Source organism: Bidens hawaiensis, unplaced genomic scaffold (assembly GCF_021521415.1).
Source record: "Bidens hawaiensis isolate Kalapana, Puna unplaced genomic scaffold, B.hawaiensis_p1.1 tig00002735_1, whole genome shotgun sequence".
NCBI lineage: Eukaryota > Viridiplantae > Streptophyta > Magnoliopsida > Asterales > Asteraceae > Bidens > Bidens hawaiensis.
The window spans coordinates 2,584,540-2,605,512 of record NW_027491147.1 but is presented as its reverse complement, the minus strand read 5'-3'; the positions used below and the strand labels follow the sequence as shown (position 1 = coordinate 2,605,512).

General features: G+C 34.5%; 1 protein-coding gene across 1 annotated transcript; it reads right to left on the bottom strand.

The window, feature by feature from the left end:
• Positions 1-14,579: 14,579 nt before the first annotated feature.
• Positions 14,580-20,143, bottom strand: LOC143620897 (floral homeotic protein AGAMOUS-like). The gene is made up of 7 exons (XM_077092479.1): positions 19,911-20,143; positions 15,803-15,884; positions 15,653-15,714; positions 15,449-15,560; positions 15,335-15,376; positions 15,104-15,145; positions 14,580-15,018 (listed from the first exon to the last, which is right to left on the bottom strand). The coding sequence occupies exons 1-7, from the start codon at positions 20,135-20,137 to the stop codon at positions 14,839-14,841; spliced, it is 747 nt and encodes a 248-aa protein (XP_076948594.1). The 5' UTR covers positions 20,138-20,143; the 3' UTR covers positions 14,580-14,838.
• Between the last annotated feature and the right edge of the window lie 830 nt (positions 20,144-20,973).

Below are 20,973 nucleotides of genomic sequence, written 5' to 3'. Positions count from 1 at the left end.
AAAGCATGTTTGACAATTGCAGAGAAAAATTTTAGATAGTGTATCCTTACAAATAGGCTACAATAAAGGGGGAAAAACTTACAAAAAACATGTTTGAAAGCTGTGGATTTCATGCTAGAAATAATCTTAGAGTTATACCATTACCATATATCACTTCGTCGCAATTAAGGTAGGTAAGAAGCAGATCTGAGAGGATCTATAAGGGGGGAGGGGGTGGTTCCAAATCTATCACCCACCACACTCAATGGTGGTGTGCCACCACACCCCACCACATTCCATCACTAGTGATGGAATTTAGTGGGGGTGGTGTTAATGTGATAGTTTTGATATACATACATACATATATATATATAGGATTTTGTGTGTGTGTGATGGGTTTTGTATGGAGATTTGTGTGCGTGATGGCCATCACGTAAACCCTCTCATCACGCGTGATGAGAGGGGCAGCAGCGGTGTTTCAATAACCATCACGCGTGATGGTTTGCTATAACGCACCACCCCGAGTCCCCTAATGTTCAAACAAGATGAAACATAATAAAATGTACGGATCGAAAGACAGGGGACAACAGATCTGCTGAATCTATAATGTTGCAGACATAAAAAGTTATGTTATGTCAATACTAAGTTTTTTAGACTCAAAAATACTATTAATGAAACAACAAATCAAACAAAATCAAGTCACAGAACAATACTTACTACAGTAGAAAAAAAATAGTAGAAAAATTGTTTCAAACAAGAGGATTAGGGAATAGGGATTGTAGGCATCTCACCGAATATCCCTTTTAATCTTTTATATATGTAAAAAGAGTAGCCTTATTTGCCATTAATGGGTTAAAACTAAGCCCAACAACCGAGCTTGGTATTTGCTGAATCTTAATTGGGCCAGATCATGTTACGGAAATGTATTTAGCAATGTTCATTAGAGGAAAGTTTTTCTTTCTTTTTTTTAAACCGGTTCTGTTTTTGGTCTAACAAAGTCAAAAATTAGGTCATGTAGATACCAATTCCGGGTAAAATTCGGTTTTTGACTGGGTTTATTGTTTTTGGCCCGGTCGGGTTCGAATTATGACCGGGTAGAGGTGGAACCAATTTTGGTGGTTTCGATTTGGTTTCGCGTACGGTTTCTCTGAGTAACTAGAACCTGGATTGTACCAGAGGGTCGGGTAGGACGGGGTCCGGAGCCGGGTTTTTGCCAAAATCTAGGTTTCATTGACTCATAAATAAGTTTATTAAGATGTTTTTATGTCGTTGGACTGAAGCTCGAGATGAGAATTTTGTATGTGTGGGAGTTTTGTTGTGTCGGATGATATCTTATTGGGAAAACCAGATCAACAAGATGATTTGGACTATTTCGAGGATGGGTAAAAAAATAATTATTCGATGGACATAGTTATTGGCACGAATTCACTGAATCCATCATTTTGACTCATAATAAGTCAAAAGGTTTCCGGTCGGGAGCTCAAGCATTCTACAAGGACATGTTGTAGGGGTAATACATTACCTTTTAAGTTGAATAGCCATAAGAATACAAGATGGGTGTTCTTCTTAGCATAAATTATCTTCAGCCAATCTCCAAGAACCTCAAATATTTTTTGCTGCCGTTGGGGGTCCCAAAGCAAAAAAGTGAGCTTCTTGTAACCTGGCTGCCGTTGAGCTGTATCTGTCTTCATCATCTTCACGGTATACTCGTTCCTTTCTCACTATTATTATTATTAGTATTATTATTATTATCATTATAACATACGTGACCCGGATCTTTGGAGTTTATTTTCATTTTAAGATCTCTTGACTATTATTGTTATTGCTACACACTATTATTATTATTATTATTATTATTAGTTTTTGTTACTATTATTATTATTATTATTATTGATTTGGTGTTCTATTGCTTGTGTTTGTGTGATTAGTTGCAACCATAGAGCGTAGGAACCATGACTATTACTTGAGACCATGTCCTGAAACGAGGGGTGTAGGAAAGAGTAAAGATAGGGAGCGTATATTGCGTTTGGCTTCTTGGAATGTAGGAACATTAAATGGTAAGTTGCTAGAATTGGTAGATGTGCTTAAAAGACGTAGGGTTCAGATAGCATGCCTCCAGGAGACTAAGTGGAAAGGACATAGAGGGGCTGAGTGTAATGGGTATAAGTTGTGGTACTCGGGGTCTGATGGAGCTAGGAATGGAGTGGGGTTTCTAGTGGCTAAGGAAATACACACTAGTGTGGTGGAGGTGATAAGACATAATGACAGGATTATGGTATTAGTACTAGGAGAGGAAGTAGTGGCAGTAGTCTCCGCCTACGCGCCTCATGTAGGCCTAGGGGATCAGGAAAAGAGAGATTTTTGGGATTGCCTAGACGCAGTGGTAGGGGGCATACCTAAGGGGGAGAGGATTTGCATAGGAGGTGATTTTAATGGACACATTGGTAAGGCTAACGATGGTTTTCAAGCCGTACATGGGGGTTTCGGTTTTGGTGATAGGAATGAGACCGGAACAGATCTTCTAGAGTTTGCGGTGGCTCATGATCTAGGTATTATAAATTCTTATTTTAGGAAACAAGATTCTCATTTAATCACTTTTAGCAGTGGCGGACGCGACACGCAAATTGACTACCTTTTGATGAGGCAAGGAGACCGACGTTGGTGGAAGGACTGCAAAGTTATACCTGGGGAGGCAGTTGTGACTCAACATCGACTACTAGTGACAGATATAGCCTTCAGAAATAAGCTGACTGTTCGAGAGAAGAAAGGTACACCGAGAATTCGATGGGAAAATTTGAAGGACGAAATCTCCTACTGTTTAAGGATAAACTCATACTGCATACGCGGGCTCAACTAAATGGGGACTCAACTCATATATGGGAAGCTATGGAGACAAAGATCATCCAAGTAGCAAAGGAGACTCTCGGGGTCACAACAGGAAAGACAAGTGGGCATAAGGAGTCTTGGTGGTGGAATGACGCAGTGCAAGACAAGATAAGGGACAAACAAGGATGTTTTAGGGAGCTAATGAGGTGCACGAATGAGGAAGAGCGAGTGGAATTGAGGGACAGCTACAGAACGGCCAAGATAGAGGCGAAGAAGGCAGTTGCGGAAGCAAAGAAGGCGGCCTTTAAACGGATGTATGAAAGTCTAGAAACAAAAGAGGGGGAACATGCTATGTTTAAGATTGCCAAAGCCAGGGAGTGTAGAAGGCAAGATCTAGGACCGGTGAAGTTCATAAAGGATACAGATGCGCATGTACTGGTCAAGGAGCAGGACATCAAGCTAAGATGGCAAACCTACTTCCACAATCTTTTTAACAATGGGAGAGCTTACCAAGAAGAACATGACAACACAAACTTTCAACGACAACAATCGAATAACTGCTAATGCCGACGGATCACACGAGAAGAGGTGAAGGATGCACTTAGGAGGATGGGAAGGTCTAAGGCGGTTGGCCCAGACAACATACCCATCGAGGTGTGGAAGTGTCTGGGGGAGGAAGGAGTCATGTGGTTAACTACTCTGTTCAATAGTATTCTCAAATCAGGTAAGATGCCAGACCAGTGGAGGAGCAGCGTTGTAGTTCCTATCTATAAGAACAAAGGAGACGCCCAATGTTGTGGTAACTACCGAGGAATCAAACTACTAAGTCATACTATGAAGCTATGGGAAAGAGTGATTGAGGTTAGACTTAGACGAGAAACTTAGGTTACGGTCAACCAATTTGGCTTCATGCCGGGGCGTTCCACCACAGAGGCAATACACCTTATAAGAAGATTAATGGAAAAGTATAGGGAGAAGAAGCGTGATCTACATATGGTGTTTATTGACCTAGAAAAGGCCTACGACAGTGTGCCACGACAGGTGCTCTGGGAGTGCTTGGAGGGTAGAAGAGTGCCCAGGAAATACATAGAGATAATTATGGATATGTATACCAGGAGTGAAACAAGTGTCCGTGCGCCAGTAGGGGATACTGATTTCTTTCCTGTAGAGGTAGGTCTTCACCAGGGGTCAGCGTTGAGCCCGTTTCTTTTTGCAGTAGTCTTGGATGAGTTGTCAAAGTCGATTCAGGGGACTCTCCCGTGGTGCATGATGTTCGCAGACGATATTGTGTTACTTGCTGAGAAAAAACAAGATCTAAACATGAGGCTTGAGGAGCGGCGAACAACCTTAGAGACAAAAGGTTTAAAGATTAGCCGATCTAAGACGGAGTACCTCCACTGTGATTTTGGTGGGATAAACGACAATGAAGACGCACAGATCACAATTGAAGGGCAGGTGGTCTCGCAGGTAACGAAGTTCAAGTATTTAGGATCATTTGTACAGAGCGATGGGGAATTAGACAGTGATGTGACCCACCGAGTTCAGGTAGGATGGTGTAGATGGAAAGCAGCCACAGGTATATTGTGCGACAAGAGTTTTCTGACTAAACTAAAGGGAAAATTCTATAGGGTGGCAGTTAGACATGCAATGCTATATGGAACAGATTGTTGGGCCATCAAGAAGGCACAAGTGCGGAAGATGGAGGTAGCAGAAATGAGAATGCTACGTTGGATGTGTGGGCACACAAGGCTAGACCGAATAAGAAACGTTGTGTTTCGCGAGAGATTAGGGGTGGCGAACATAGCAGACAAGATAAGAGAGTGGATATTGAGATGGTTTGGACATGTAAAGAGAAGACAGACGACGAATCCTGTTAGATCCGTAGAAAACATTACTATAGAGGGGAGGAGGGGTAGAGGACGACCAAAATTGACTTGGGATGAGAGGATTAGGCATGATTTGATAGACCTAAACCTCTCCGAGGACATGGTTGAGGTTAGGAATTCGTGGAGAAGTAGAATTAAAGTTAAGGATTTTTAGAGAGATTTGAATACCTTAGGGCTTAGACTTAACTTATTTAGGTCACATACCATAATGGTATTTCCCTTACATATATTATTATTATTATTATAATTATTATTAGCTTTTATATAGTTGTTAAACTGTGATCTTATTATTAATATTATTATAATTAGTAGTAGTTTTTATATAACTGTTAAACTTTGATTTCCTTTATTTTGCTTCATACACATATACTTAGAGCCGAGGGTCTCTCTGGAAGCCACCTCTTTATTCCTTTGGATAGAGGTACGGTGTGCCTACATCCCACCCTCCCCAGACCCTACTTATAGCTTTGCTGTCGGTGGGATTTTACTGGGCATGATTGATTGATTGATTGATCTCGAAGCATATAATTATACAAATACAAATGGTTCATTGGGAGCAACAACTTCGGTACGTTTTAGTCATTTTGCAAGAAGATGGTTTTGATTAGGGGTGTTCAAAACTATCCGAATCCGAATCCGTATCCGAATTATCCGACCATCCGTATCCGAACTATTCGAAAATTCGGATATCCGAATCCCGGATATCCGAAAATTCGGATTTAGATTCGGATAGTAGTATTCTGATTTTTCGGATATCCGAATTATCCGAATTATCCAGTATTTATATTTTAATATTTTTTAATTTTATTTTATAACTAGCTTTTAGCCCGCGTGCTACACGGGTTTATTTAAGTTTTTGTTTTTAATAATTTTGAAATATTGTTTAATTATTTGCTTTATTTTTCAATCGAGTTTTGTTTTGATTTAATACATAGATATGTTTATATGTTATGTTAATGAGATTTTTTAACGTTTGCGTTCTTTCAATTGAGACTAATAAGTTTATAGTTGGTTGGAGTTGAAGTTTATAGCTGGATTCTTTGGAATAAGATGAGTATGTGGATTAGTATGCTTGTATGTACTTCTTGTTGTAGGTTTGGTATTGGACATACATGGGTTTATAGTTAGTTTGATGTTTAAGTAAAGCTTGTGTATTTATTTTGTATGGCTTGTTGTTAGAATGTAAACGTTACCTAGTACGTAATACTTTTAGCATGCTTAATATTTGTTGTTTTTTATTTACATTTATTGTATTACATTGGTTGTTTTTTTTTTTTTTTGCTTTTTTTTTATGTTTTGAATGAAAAAATATTTTTTTTATTAATAATATGTGTATACATAATTTTTCTTACATATAGTCATTTATATTTTTTTTATAATATTTTTGATTTTTTTATAAAAAATTATTAAGTTGGTAAATATTAAAAATCTTTGTCATCGTCTTATAATTGCATTGAACAACTCTTGAGAATCTATTTTCTTATTTATATAACCATTGTCGATTTACATTCTTCACAAACCCTAACCTAATAGTTTTATGTAAAACAGTGGAATTAATTTGTGAAATCCGGTGATGAGTGTTGTTGAATGGAAGTATTGAAGGGTTTTGTGTTTTTCCTTAGTAATCGGTTGAAAATTGAAAACTTTAAAAGTCATGAGGTTTTCACTTTGAGTGAAAGGTTTAAAGAAACTGTTTCCATCTATAGAAGAAGTATCACCGCCGAATAAGATTTTTTGGAAATTTGCAAATGATATTGAAGATGAAGAACATGTAGTTTATATCAAAGAATGGTTTTATTATGAAAATATTGATAGAGCTCTTGTTAAATGGGAAAATGGTTGTTACAAAATTTTAAAGCGCTCCAAACCTCCTATGATTTGATATTTTTGAGATATTTTCGTTTATGTTGGTTCATTAATAATGAACGGTTTATACACGTAAATGAAAGCTGCCCAAAGCAACCTGCATTAGTGACCCCCTTTATGAATTGAAGTACCAGTAGCAGCCAAAGTTGCAGACCCAAGAGTCAAAACTAAAATACTCGAACCCTCCGGCTTCTTTTGTAAACTGTTTCGGTTTCTTCTTTAGATTTTCTACTGTCATCCCATGTATCTCCCAACTTTATTCCAAATATTTGGATTCTCAAACAATATGAAAAAAATTTGGAGGAAACATGATTTTTAATGTCTCTTACACTTACAGAAGACTTAATGTTGAGCTCTTTCTCATGCTTCAAAAAAAAGTTGCAGGACAACTTTGTACACGAGTCAATGTTTGCATACATTTCAGGTTGAGTTTGCTTGGTGTTTGTCCGATTGACCTTGAACCAATGACTTTAACCGCCCGAGCCCTCTCAAAGCATGCAATTCCCTCCTCGCCAGAAGACGATATAACCCTATATATCCTGCTAGCTAGCGGCTGATCAGGCCCTCGTCGATTGTACGCCATTGTTTCTTCAAACTCTAATCCACCAAAGCTTCAACTCACTATAAATTACCTGCTGATATATATAATCAGCACCTTATGTAATAATATTATATCTTAAAAGTAAGATCACTTTATTAACAATTAAACAGTAGACCAAATTCTTTAAATTCTCAAATATATTATAAGCACATAACTAAAATCTATTGCTAAGGAATAATATTAATTTGTGCCATATAAAAGTTAAAAATTTAAAAATTAGATGGCCTGAAATCTTTCACACACCAAAGCTCTTACCATTTTTGTAAGTTTTATGGGGTTTTTTTTAAGTGGTAGGTATTACACTTATGTGTGTATATATATACACAGTTTAAGTTTTACATGGTTTTTAAAGTGGTTAGTATCACAGTCACATAACACATGTATCAGCTTTTAATGCCGAAGAAAGTTAGCCAACTTCAAAAGAAAATTACCATTTTTCATAAACTACGTTAACTTTATATCAATAAGATTATAATTTCAATGTTAATCAGTGCAATCCAAATCATAAGTGTACCAATCACACATACACTGACATGAACATTGTCTTTTAATAATAAGATTATTATAACGGGCTTACCGGGCGCAAAGGAAACCCGAGGGGGCTAAGCACAGAATTATCCTTCATTATTGCCCAATCAGGCGGATGATAAAACTTACAAGACGCCCCAAATTTACAATCACCAGTTTAATGTAGTATTGGCATTCAGGTTGACCATGTCTTTATGGAAATATCTTTTCAGTTTGACCACTACTTATCGGGCCAGGTGTCAAGGGCCGATACTGTGCTGCAAAAGATATGTTGGAAGTATTCACTCCATATACAGAAGGTTGAGCACCCGGAGACAAAACCGGGCTCACACGACCCTGCAACTCATAAAATTTTAACACGATAACTAAATATACGAGTGTAAGTTACAAAACAATAATATTTCTTACCCCATAAAATCTACTGCATAGCCAAACACGATGCTTTAAAAGATGAGAAAATCCATGCCATTACTAATCTTCAACATTAAAAGATAAAGAAACATCCATTCTAAAATAAAACTAAAAAATGAAAAACCGAAAGGAAAAAGATATACTTACCTTGTATATTTCTAACACATGAAAATCCATACCTATAAAAATATATAATTTCATATCAACATCATAACCCTTTTATTAACCACATACGCTGTAGTTGACAATATTTGTTCTAGAATAACTTGAATAAACATCTTAAGTTGTTTTTTGAGTTTTTAGCGGTATCTGTTAAGGGATTAAATATAACCCGAATAAAGTCGTAAAGTAAAAATGAATTGGATCAACAATTACCGGCTTTCTTGGCTGCACGAAACAAAACTTCTTCGATTAATGAAGCTGGATTGCCTTATGGGGACCACTAAATAAAGAGCTCGATTTCAGAAACGACATCCTCGTTAGTGACATATCGATAAAGGCCATCTGAAGATAATATTAGGAATCCGTCTTGCGGTTCGGTCTTAATTGGTTACAGTAAAGACTTGGGATAAAGTTTAGTATGGAGAATTTTCAACATAATCGATCCGAAATATTTCTAAAAGTGCATCATTCCATTTAGGCTGCAATAAATCAACAAATAAATTGTAAAAAGATGACTGAATGTAAAAATCTATATTTGAACATTCTTTACATGGTCTTTTCTTTTAAAAGTCATTGTGAAAGTCAACAAACATCTTCTATGTAAAAGGTTGTGCAAGATTCAATCTTTCTTTCTCCCAATTTGCTTTGTTGACCCAAACAGGAATTTGGTAACTTATTAAAGCAACAACATCAATTTTACACAAAAGGATAGATCAAGTTGAGAATTATTTAATGACTATTGGTGACTGGTCAAATACCTGTTTGAGGAAGCCAGCACCAAAAGCACAAGTGACCTTGAGTGAGCCTTTAACGCAATCGTTCATAATCTCACAAGAATCATCAGGGTGTTCGCTCTTTATTCTTTAAATTTCCTGCAAAAAAGATTAAAATTAACTTTTAAGAAAATTATTATTCCAACTTTTCAACTTTTAAGGTTGAAAGAACAACTTTTACCTTTTCAATGGATCTAAATCGATCTTAATCGAAAAAAAAAACTTTGGGTTTGATCTGCTAAAGGTGTAATGGATTTGACTTGAAACTGACCCGAACTCTTACATCCATTCTAGGAATGTCTAAAGAATCTTCAACCATAGGTTCCCCTGCAATGAAGAACGAAATTTTAAACAAATTGATTGATATGAAGCTTAATGTTCCAACCATTTTTATCACAAGTGGCAATTGCAAGTTGCAACCTACTTAGAAAGTGTAATTCTGATGCATACATGATACAACCATGGAGATTGTTTATTAAAAGACTTTAATTACCAAATAATTATCATGTTAGTTATTTATAAATTATTTCGATAATGGCCAAAAAGTTTTAGCGGCCTGACGTGACCCCCTAAATTTTGGATCATAGACCTGTGAACGAACCGAACATTTGATGAACCGTTCGAGGAGAAGTTCAATAATTTAATTCACTAACAAACATGAACACATGATTTGTTTGTTCATTTATTTTTGTGAACTTTAATTTTCGTTCTTTCATTTAAATTTGTTTATGATCATTCATACGTTCCTTTATGTTCGCTAGTTTACATTTGTTTTAAGCATGTTCGTTTATGTTCTTTAATAAACTCATTAAAATAGTTTAGGCCCATTATAACTTAGTCTAGTAACAAATTGTTGTTCACATTTACTTTTAAATAGCTTTTGCTCATTGATGTTCCTGACTTCCTTCATTTATGTTCAAATATGTTCGTCAATATACATACATGAACCAGTTTTTTATACTGTTAACAAACGAATATAAACATACACGAACACGAACAAAAACATTTATGTTCGTTCAATCGCTCGTGTTTGATCATTTGTTCAGTTAAAACTAAAAGAACGAACAGGTACATGGCCCGACCGTGTTCCTTCGGTTGGTTTACAGGCCGACCAACCATAGCCGGCCTATCTTGCCAACTCTACTTCTTTAAGTTCAATTTTATATATCCACCAAAAATGGTATGCAGCTTAATATACTCATTCTCAACATACCGATAAAAAAATTCAGTGTGCCCAAAGTAATGCAATCATCCACAAATCACCCAATCCATGAAGTCTTTCCTTCTTGTCACTTAACAAAATTGTAATGCAAGTTATCAATTACTCATATATAGAGAAGCTAATAACAGTGAATGATTAATCATTCATTCGATTAACTGATGAAAAATCATTCAACAGACATGAAGCTGAAATTTTATAATAGCATCAGTAATTAGTTGTTACCTTTAGAGAACAGCTTGTACACCCATGCATGCCCTAATCATCAGACATTATATTCGAATTTGCTTGCAGATAGAATAACCCCTATCCATATACGATTTAGCCCTAGCTAATACGATGATATGGTTAAAACCAGGGATATGTTAGATATGGTGAAATCGATTTACCCTAATCAATCAGAAGAAGATGTTAGATGGCTTCAAAACCAACAAAAAGAAACAAGGAAGAATATGAACGTAGTTTAGTTGAATATTTTAGGGTAAGGATCCGGGTTTGGTGACCCGCGAAAATTAAAGCATAAACGGGTATAAACCGGGTTAAATCAATGACATTTAAAAACCAAGCAAATCTGGTGACTCCAAAAAATGAGGGAGCGACCATATCGCGACACCTAGGATTTTTGTATCTTCGTTTATATATATTATAGATATACACAAACCCTAGATCACATAACATTAATATAGGCACCTTCTTTTTCACCAGTGGTTTGCAACTACTTGAGAAAGAGAGAGGGAGCTCTCTCACTTAAACAAGATCTGAAGTCTCCGGCCAACGTATCCGGCCAACGTATCCGGCCATCAGTATCACAGATTCACAGCCTCACAACGACCACCGTCTCTAAACAAGTACCAGTGTACCACCATCTCCCGTCTCACAACATCACAGCACCCGTCGCCGTCCATCATCTTCAAATCAGCCACCATCACAGGACCACCGTCTCCATCCATTTATTGTTAGATTGTTAATTAATTGTTACTTTGTTAGCTTATTAATTGTAACTTTGTTAGGATTTAGAAACTTGTTATTTGGTGGTTGTATGTTTGATTTGTTGGATTTAGAAACTTGAAAAGATGATGTATGAATTTTATTAGAAAAACAAGTTTTTTTTTTTAAATTTCCGGATATTCGGATATCCGGTTTCGGATATCCGAAAATTTCGGATATCCGAACTTCGGATATCCGAAATTTCGGATTCGGATTCAGATAGTGATTTTCACTATCCGAAAGGTTAGGATATCCGGTTTTGAACAGCCCTAGTTTTGATACTGTTGGGACGTGGATATAAACTCTTTCTCTAGACAATTGGTTAGTGCAGATCGAATCGGGAGGAGGTTATGGTTTTGGATTGAGAATTTTATGATTTGTTATTTTGATGAAATATGGTTTTTAGTTCATATTTAAATTGATACCTTGTGCTTTATTAATATTACCTTGCAAATTAATTTCGTTCTACGAAATTTTGATTGAATATTATGAAACATATTTGTTACAATAAAAAAAATTTTAAAAGAAGAAAATCGAATTTCAAAATTTAAACTATAAGTAATATATAATTTGTGACAATCAAAAAAATAAAAAATGAGCAAATCAAATTTCAAAATTTAAACTATCTGTAATATTTTTGTTTCCATAATTAATCAGATTTTCTTGTTATAAAATCTTTAAACTTAGGCAACAAGGATTGGACCCCATGTTTATATATAAGCACTTTGGGTTAATTCATTGTAACAACAAATTTACATATTCATCAACATTCTGCATACGTGAAAACAACCATGGAAAATATTCTGTCGCTTAATTTTCAAGCTCCAGCTATGACGTCATCATCCCATCTCTCATTGTTCCATGATCAGAATTTCCAGTGTGAAAAAAGGTATGTCATATGTGTGCATATATAATATATTAATATACGGAGTAACATATAAAACCCAGTTTCTTTAAAGAAATAATAATTTGATTAGTACAATAACTTGAGTTTTAATATATTAATGTTGTTGCTATGATCTCAGGTTCATGTTTCTAAAAGATTCACAACGTAGTTTGGCTGATGATTATTATTACAAAGAAATTCAAAAGTTTTATGAGGAGAAGAGAGAGTTGTTTGCTTATGAGAGAGCGTTAGCAACCGAAAACGCGATGACATGAACGTTTGTTGATCGAGGAGGATGATAACAAGAAAAAGAAGAGGAAGTTGCCAATGAAGATGGACAGTGTGATGCTGATGAACGAAGACATAACCGTGCAGTTGAAGCGGTTCATCACTGGTGAGATGTATGGTTTAGATATGAAACTAGTGATCCAGAAAACCTTATTCGAAAGTGATTTGAATACATCCCAGAACAGATTAAACATGCCAATTAAGCAGTTGTTGACACGCCCACATGAGTTCTTGACGACTGAGGAGATACACATTGTTAATGAGAGTAAAGAGGGTATCGAGGTTAGAGTGGTGGGCCCGACATTGCAAATGTATAAGCGAACATTGTGGTTGAAGATGTAGCATATGAAACGCAATGACAATTATGTGTTGAAGACGAACTGGAACAACTTTATGGCAGAAAATAAGGTTTTGGAGAAACACACGAAGATTCAAGTGTGGACGTTTCGTAAGCACAGACAGTTATGCTTTGCTATTGTGCCGGTGGAGAGACCCGATGCTGCAAATAATTTTTGCTATTCATGTTGATGGTCTTCGGTTTCTTGTCTTAGATTTTGTTGCTTAAATGGATGATAGTTTCAATAGATTTGTTTAAACATTGAATCAATTATTTTCTTTTTGGTTAATGTGAATGGATTATACTTTTGGCTTTGTAAATAACTTCTTTAATTTCCAATACGATATATCGATTTTGACAATAGTTCACATTTGTTTCATTTAGCCGTAAATCGATATGAAGTTATGAACAAGGTTACAATTCACATTCTGTAAATCAATACTGTGGGTTTAACATATATAGGAATTATAAATTCATTTGACAAAAGTAAAAGACTGAAAGATAGGCAAACAAAATATAAGTGGAAATGTAAATTTGGAATGGATAGTGATAATTTTGTTTTGTTACTCTACAAATACAAATATATACCCACTAGATAAATACTAATCAAAATGTTTTAATATTGAAATGTAAATAAGTAACACACGATTGTAAACCGAATTGGGTTGGTCAACTTTCGTCAATACCATTTTGGCTAGAAATCGATTCAGGTTGGAAACCAGCTATAGGATAGCAATACTCGAACCTATAGTAAAATACTGATCTACAAACCATTAGGTAGGATCCGACAAGGAGCCAGTTCCGGTCAAACATGTTTCGGTGTGATATTGGATCAGGCCAAATACCAGTTTAGTGGAATACCCCTGTTTGTTGTCCGAGGCGTCCATCAGTGATATATACCTTGTTTTCTAGTAGTACGTGTAGATTGGAACCAAACTCTATTAGACACCTTTATTTAGTTTTTAGTTAAGTTACGGCCAACTTATCGGCCCCTGTTTACCTGAATGTAGTAATGACTCATAATGGTTCATATGGTCATATTCGTCATGGTTCAAACTTTGCATCCATTTTTAATGAGTTATTTCATAAAGTGTATTGGAAAGAATGATTGAGTTTACCGAATGTGTTAATTATAAGACTTGATATAGTGGTGGACTAGTAGAGGTGGAAAGACCCCCCCCCCCCCCCACCACACACACACACACCTTGATTATTGGCTGAAAGTTTGGTTACAAGCCAAACCCACATCATTCTACAAAACGCCCAAGACATATTTGTCCTCTAAAAGCATCCAAAACGCCTCCATAACGCCCTAGGGACGCTATGGCCTTTTTCCCCTCTGCATAGCACCCCACTACACTTACACTTGTTATAATGCCAACATCATTTCATCCTATTTCATTCATCACTAGATATAATATATATGAGACTACGTACCATATTTAACTTTTAGCATGTTAGGTTGATAATATATAGTGATGCTTTTTACGCTACAATGTGGCATTTTTCAGTCATGAAAGCACGTTAATAATCATTTATGACCACAAAGTTACATAATATGACCCTCCAGCTAAATACTTAAAAAACAATTTTTTTTTCACCACAAAAATTGTTAAGACAAGCTGGTTTTGGTCATTTTGCTCAATGATGGGCATTTACATACTTTTCCCATTTTTTTTCTCTTACTCCACCGATCCCATTGGAACAGTCAGTTTTTGGTTAATTATCTTTCTTTTTCGAAGACATATATATCATGATTATAGAAATATAATACTCGCAAGATCGAAGTCCTCGGCCATATGTAACATGCAGTACAAAGACGATAACTCGAGGAAAAAACAAGTTGTTTCATAAAATACACAATTGTTGGCACCCATGGCAAATAAAACAAGAACACAAGCATCACACTAAACACTTATAATAATAAGGTTGCAACAAACCATATTACTCACCACCAAGATATTATAGCAAGCAGAAACCTCAAATCCTTTATGCCATTACCTACCTGCATGAAGCCATTAAGGTACATATAAAGATCATAAGTCTCAAGATAGAATATCTTAATTGATAATGTGTTTCTAGTGGAAACTTACACTAACTGGAGAGGGGTTTGATCTTGGCAAGAGTAGCTGTTATTGGGTTGAAGATCATTGACTTGAAGGTAGTTTTGACCATCAAATGGTTGATGAGCTGGCGGTACAAGATCATAATCAGAACTCCCAGGCATCAAGCTCATGTGTTGTTGCTGGGCTCTTTCATTTTCAGCAATCTGCATATTAAAAAAACCATTAAGATCGAACTTATACACATGATAAAAACCGCGTATAGAACAGATTTATTGTTTTAGTGAAAACCTTTATTCGGAGGAACTGATTGTTGTTATGCAACTCGTTTTCCTGTGGTAACAAGAAAGCTGTTTAAAACCAAATGTTACAAGGGAATAATCATCAAACTAAATTAATGGCCAGTTTGACCGATACATTTTGACAAAGCTGTCTTGACAAAAAATTTGTCAAAATAAATGTTTGTAAGTAAATCCCACCCCAATTGACCCAATTCAACCTGCTTGAAAGCACATTACTTACTCGCTTTTGCATATACTCGATTTCAGCAAATAGAAGTTCATTCTGCAAATTCGGTGAAAATAAATGTGTTAATGGATGAATTAAAAGAAGCTTAATATGATAACTAATTAATACCTTTTTTGATCTGATCCTGCTAATGCCTTTCTCTAACTTGGTTTCAAGATTCTTGAGATCTTTTGCTGGCATGTTTCCGAGTGATTCACCCATGATGTTCCTATAAAATTGCCTTCTCACAAAACATTACACAGAATATTGATGAGATCATGAGAATGAAACAAAATAATTAAATAAACTGGACACATAATAATTAAAGGTTACCTGTTTTGGTTCTGAAGGTTCGCGATTTGCTGTCGCAGTTTTGCAGCTTCTTGTTGGTAAAACTGCAAGAAAATGTTTTATATATTTCAAGTGTTTAGATTCTAATAAAGCATGCATATAAAAATGTCTTGGTTTGTTAGAAGATTTTACCTGAGCATTTGCTTCTGCAACAGAACCACTGCTTGGTGGATCCAAAGATGCTTTTTTGTACCTATCTATGGTTCCTTTCACACTGCATTAACAACAAAACAAACATATATCATCAAATGCATAATTACATATTCATGTATCCAATCACAACATAAGACAATTGGGATATATACCAACAATTTATGTTGAGAAGTTTCTAATAGTTTTTATATAAATATAGTACAATTGTAACAAGAATATATTCCAAATGCATTGAGCTTCTTCCATCAAGTAGTCAAGTATTCCAGATATTATGGTTTTTATTTATAATGGTTAAGGTCTTAAGGATATTTTCTACTCATCAACTATGAAGATAATATCCGGTCACTGATTCGGCAATTTCTGACTTGATTAGATTGCGATGGTAGCATCCGACAAGTTCATTCTCGAATCCCTACTAAATATATATATATAAGATAGAGATCTAAACAAATTATATTTCCAGATAGAAAATTATTTAAACCAGCCAAAACTCTCTAAACATGTAACAAAAAGAATTGTAGACATATAGTGGGAAATAAAGCACAAAAGTAGAAATAAGTAGTTCAGGAATCTCGAGTCGATTGATATGTGAATCGGGTGAAAATCCGGAAGAACAGTGTAGAAAAGTGCATAACTTTTGCCCCTTTTGAATACAATTATTTCTTGACTTTTTATGTAATATCAAATCGCGTGTTGCATGCCACAACCTCATGCAATTAATTAGTTGATTGACGCCTAATATTCTTAAATTTCTTAGCTGTCAACACATGATAAATACTATTAAGTTTCGATAAGAATAAAATTTCTCCATGAGATCATTTTTCATGCACTTCAATCTAAATTTCAAATTTAGTAGTCAAATGTTCTTTATAGGGTTCTTAAGATGATCAATAACCTAAGTTTGAGTTCAAATCCTGTATGTATTAAAGTTCCACTACTTTGAATATCCAAATACCACTTCCTTAACTCAAATAATTGAAAAATAAATGCATTTGATAAATGATATTATCAGATATTAAGCATAAGTTAATAATTATGTTTTAAACTAATTTTTTAGCAAAGTATACTTTTATTAACAACAATAAAAAAAATCAAATTAAAATAGAGAGACGGGTAAGCAGACAACAAACTGCGTCTGAACCCCGTTTTAAACTAGTTAAAGATTATTATACATGTGCTCATTACTTATGCAAAAAAGATCATATTTGAGTTAGGCAAATGTTACTGTGTGTTTAATGTGTTATTATGTGATGTGTAGTTCTAGCTAGTGAGGATGTTACTATGTTTTGTTCAATGGATAGATGAGGTGTTCCCACTAGACACAGTAAAACCCATCAACTGTTTAATCAAAAGGCATTTGAGTTGTGACTTCAAGAAAACCATCAACTGAATAAAATCCCACTTTTCTCGGAAACTTAAGGATTCTATTTATATTCCTTATATGTATACTACCTTAACTTTTCCGAAACCACTGATTGGCTGCCTCTGCCACGTCCCCTCTTTATGATTGGTGACACTTTCCTATGGTCAGATCTCTGCCACGTGGCAAATACCCATTACTCTCCGGGTAATCCCTTTAACCCTCCCTCTTTTATTTATTTTAACCCCCAAGGGTAGATCCAATATTATTACTTTCTCTCTGTCAACTCTGAGCCAATCAGAGCCGTCCATTTCATTAGTCTCTTTCTCTCTCTTCACACACTCTCTCTCTATACACACACGTATATATGTATCTATATCTATGGAAGATCTAATGGTGATGCCCTAAGTTGAGATAAATATCTACCCCTAGGTTGCTGTTTCAGTTTCAACTTTAAGAAAGTATTTAAATCAAGAAATTTTGGATTAAAAATAAAAAAGAAGTTAAATTAAAACAAAGAAAACAAAAGTCAAGAAACTGAAAATGGAATCTGGTGTCTGACGTTATCAAAGATTTTTTTCTTGTTGAGACAAATCCTACCCTTACACCTAATCTTTTATTTATTTTTCTTAGATTTTCAAGTGGGTATTTGATTAAAGACAAAATTAATCAATAATAAACATAAAATTTTCTTGGAACTCTTCTTTTATGTAAAAGTCTTGAGAAAACTCCATTGGAAACTAGATGCGCAAACCTCTTAGATGAAAAGTATTGGGTTTAATCCCAAGCAAGAAGAAATGTTTGGTATAATTTAAGAGCGTGTAAAGAAAAGAGTAAAGGTGTAACATTTGTCGTAACAAAAAAAATGTTGATAAAACATTGTAACCCTAAATTGAAATATATAATACCTAAATGGTACATTTAATAATGTAGACATTCTTTTGGAAACCCCCTTTTTCAAATTATTAAGTTCCTAGCCCTAATTTGTTACTTTTTGACCAACATCTAACTCCAAAGTTTTATTCAATATAGTAAGGTTTTACAAAATACCAACAAAAATAAAAGAAATCTAGTTTAACTTTTTTTATTAATCTTGATATTCTTAATATTTAATATTTTTTCCTTCATAATAAATATACATAAAAACATATATTAAATAATTTATTCACATGTTATTTTTTTAACTGTTGTATAGGTTCCATACATAAACGGAATTTCTCATATTTTTTTCTTCTAATTCCAAGATAAAAAAGGCATTGTAATTCAATCAATTTTCTTATATTTCAAAATTTTCTAATACGCGTACAGGAATTATGGAACACCCGGTTCATATTCGACCAAAATGATTGTTCAATTAATTTTGCGAAAAAGAAAATAATTAAATTACTCACATAAATATTTATGATAAAAGTGAAAAATATGTTTACTTTGCAAATCTTGTACTTACACATGGACAATAAACTAAATAGGATTACTTTATAGGAAAAAGGTTATGATGATTTGGTGCAAGCCCTAATAATCTTACTATGCTGAAAATCTTTTGTGACATATGAAAGATAATACTTTTATATAATTTTCACTTACGTAAATTGCAAACTGATTTAAAAACCTAATAAAGGTATTTTATTTTGGTTTGTGTTGATGACATCTCTTTTCTCATATATAGTCCTATCATTTTGCTTTGGTGATGTTTAACTGACATACATATTTCTATTAAGGAAGTGTCAAAATGATGGAAGTTTTGAACAAATAGGAACTTGACAACATCACTGTAGGCCTTCCCTAGCTAGCCACAACTTGTGTGTGTGCCAAAAGTGTGTGTGAGAGAGAAACAAAGAAAGAGAGAGAGGTTAATGGAAGAAGGGTAGATGTGAAGCTGATCTCAGTGTTCTGCAATACACTTCCTAAATCTTTGCTTATTTGCTTACAACATATCCAATGTTTGCTTTAGCAACGGATCTTGTAGGTACCAAAATATGAAACAAATATTGGATCATAAAGAAGAAAAATACTTAAAAAGCCAAAGTAAAAAATTATAAAACCAAACATAAGCTCATTGAGGTAAAGAAACAAAGCAGAAAAGGAGAAAGACAAGTGAATCTTTATTCTGCAACAAAAACCTCACACAAACCACCTTATAGGATTATGTCCTTGTTCCTAAATCCTCATAACACACACTTTCATTCAAGAAACAATCCCAAAAAAAACATATAAAAGACCAAACCAAGCTCCAAAAAAAACAATTTTTCTCCCAAAAAAAAAGCCTATTAAAGATCTTAAATCTTTAGTGGGTTTTCAAGATTTCTTTAAAATTATGCCAAAAAATACCAATTTTTAACATGAAAAAACCAGTTATTTGCCAAAAACTATTAAAGACCATAGATCTCTAGCTAACTAGTGGGTTTTCAAGATTTCTTTAAAATTATGCCCAAAATACCATTTTTTACATGAAAGATCCATATTTTTTTGCCAAAAACTATTAAAGAGCATAAATCTTTAGTTGATTTTCATTGCTTCTTTAAAAGAAGTCAACAAGAACCAGCTTTTAACATGAAAAAACTAATTTTTGTGCCAAGAAACTATTAAAGATCATAAATCTTTAGTAAGTTATCAAGATTCCTTAAAAAATGATACCAGAAATTACTAATTCTGAACATGAAAAAACCTTCTTTTTTTTTTTTTGCCAAGAAACTAGTTGAGATTATAAATCTTTAATAATAATTTTACCTGTTGTTGGCATACTCATAGAGGCGACCGCGGCTGGAGAAGACAATAAGAGCAACCTCAGCATCACAAAGAACCGACAACTCATAAGCCTTCTTCAACAAACCGTTACGCCTTTTACAAAATGTCACTTGTCGGTTTGTCGTGTTTTCGATCCGTTTGATTTCGATCTTTCCCCGCCCCAGTTTTCGCTGCGGTGACATCTCACCGGACTCATTAGCAAAAGACATGGATAGATAGATGCTCCTGATGAAATAAAACATTAAAATAAATTAATGATTGATGAATTTATAAATTTCATAATAAACTTACAATTAATAATGAAATGAAGAGTATGAAAAAGGCCAAAAAGTTGGAAAAATATTCTTAGCTCATATTAGCCCAAACAACATCCTGTGCATCAAGATTTGCATGATCTGTTTCTTTTTTAGAGATTTGCAAAACAAAACCAGACAATAAACTATTGAAATTGTTACATCAAATAACAAAGTATATATAAGTAATTAATTTTTGGATGGATTGAGTTGAGAATTGATGGGATATGATAATGTATAATTGAAGAGCAGAGAAATATTATTATTATGACTATTATTATGAGGATTCAACACCTTTTTGATATCTCTCTCTCTCTGCTTTTTGAGGGTTGTTTCCAATGAATCTGAACAGGAAAGATGCAGAAAATGGAATGGGGAGGTGGGATGGTTGATGAGTAGTATTTATAAAGTAGACAACGACTCCTTTGTCCTTTAAATTAATAAACACTCTTAACCTTACTTAGGGGCCTTCATTGGTTATTATTATTGTTTTTTCCGGATTTCGGGTTTTTTGCTAGGAAAAAAATGACCTGGTAACCGACCCATTTAAGTTCAGGTTATTTCGGTTTGGGATTTTCGGGTGCTCTAAAATTCGGGTTCGGGTGGCTACGAATTTGGTTGGGGTGGGTAAAAATGACTGCCCTACTTAACTACTTACTATCTTGCTATATATATTATTCAAGATTTGTAAAAAAAAGGAATTAAAAAGTAAATATATTCCCAAATGTTGACCTCACATAATACCCATGAAA

What these genes read in the sequence shown, in the direction of transcription:
- LOC143620897 (XM_077092479.1), bottom strand. Translation starts at nt 20,137, where the DNA reads ATGTCTTTTGCTAATGAGTCCGGTGAGATGTCACCGCAGCGAAAACTG. An exon ending in TATGAGTATGCCAACAACAG is followed by an intron (nt 15,885 to 19,910) that starts GTAAAATTATTA and finishes TTGTTAATGCAG; the next exon opens with TGTGAAAGGAACCATAGATA. An exon ending in TCGAGTATATGCAAAAGCGA is followed by an intron (nt 15,146 to 15,334) that starts GTAAGTAATGTG and finishes TTGTTACCACAG; the next exon opens with GAAAACGAGTTGCATAACAA.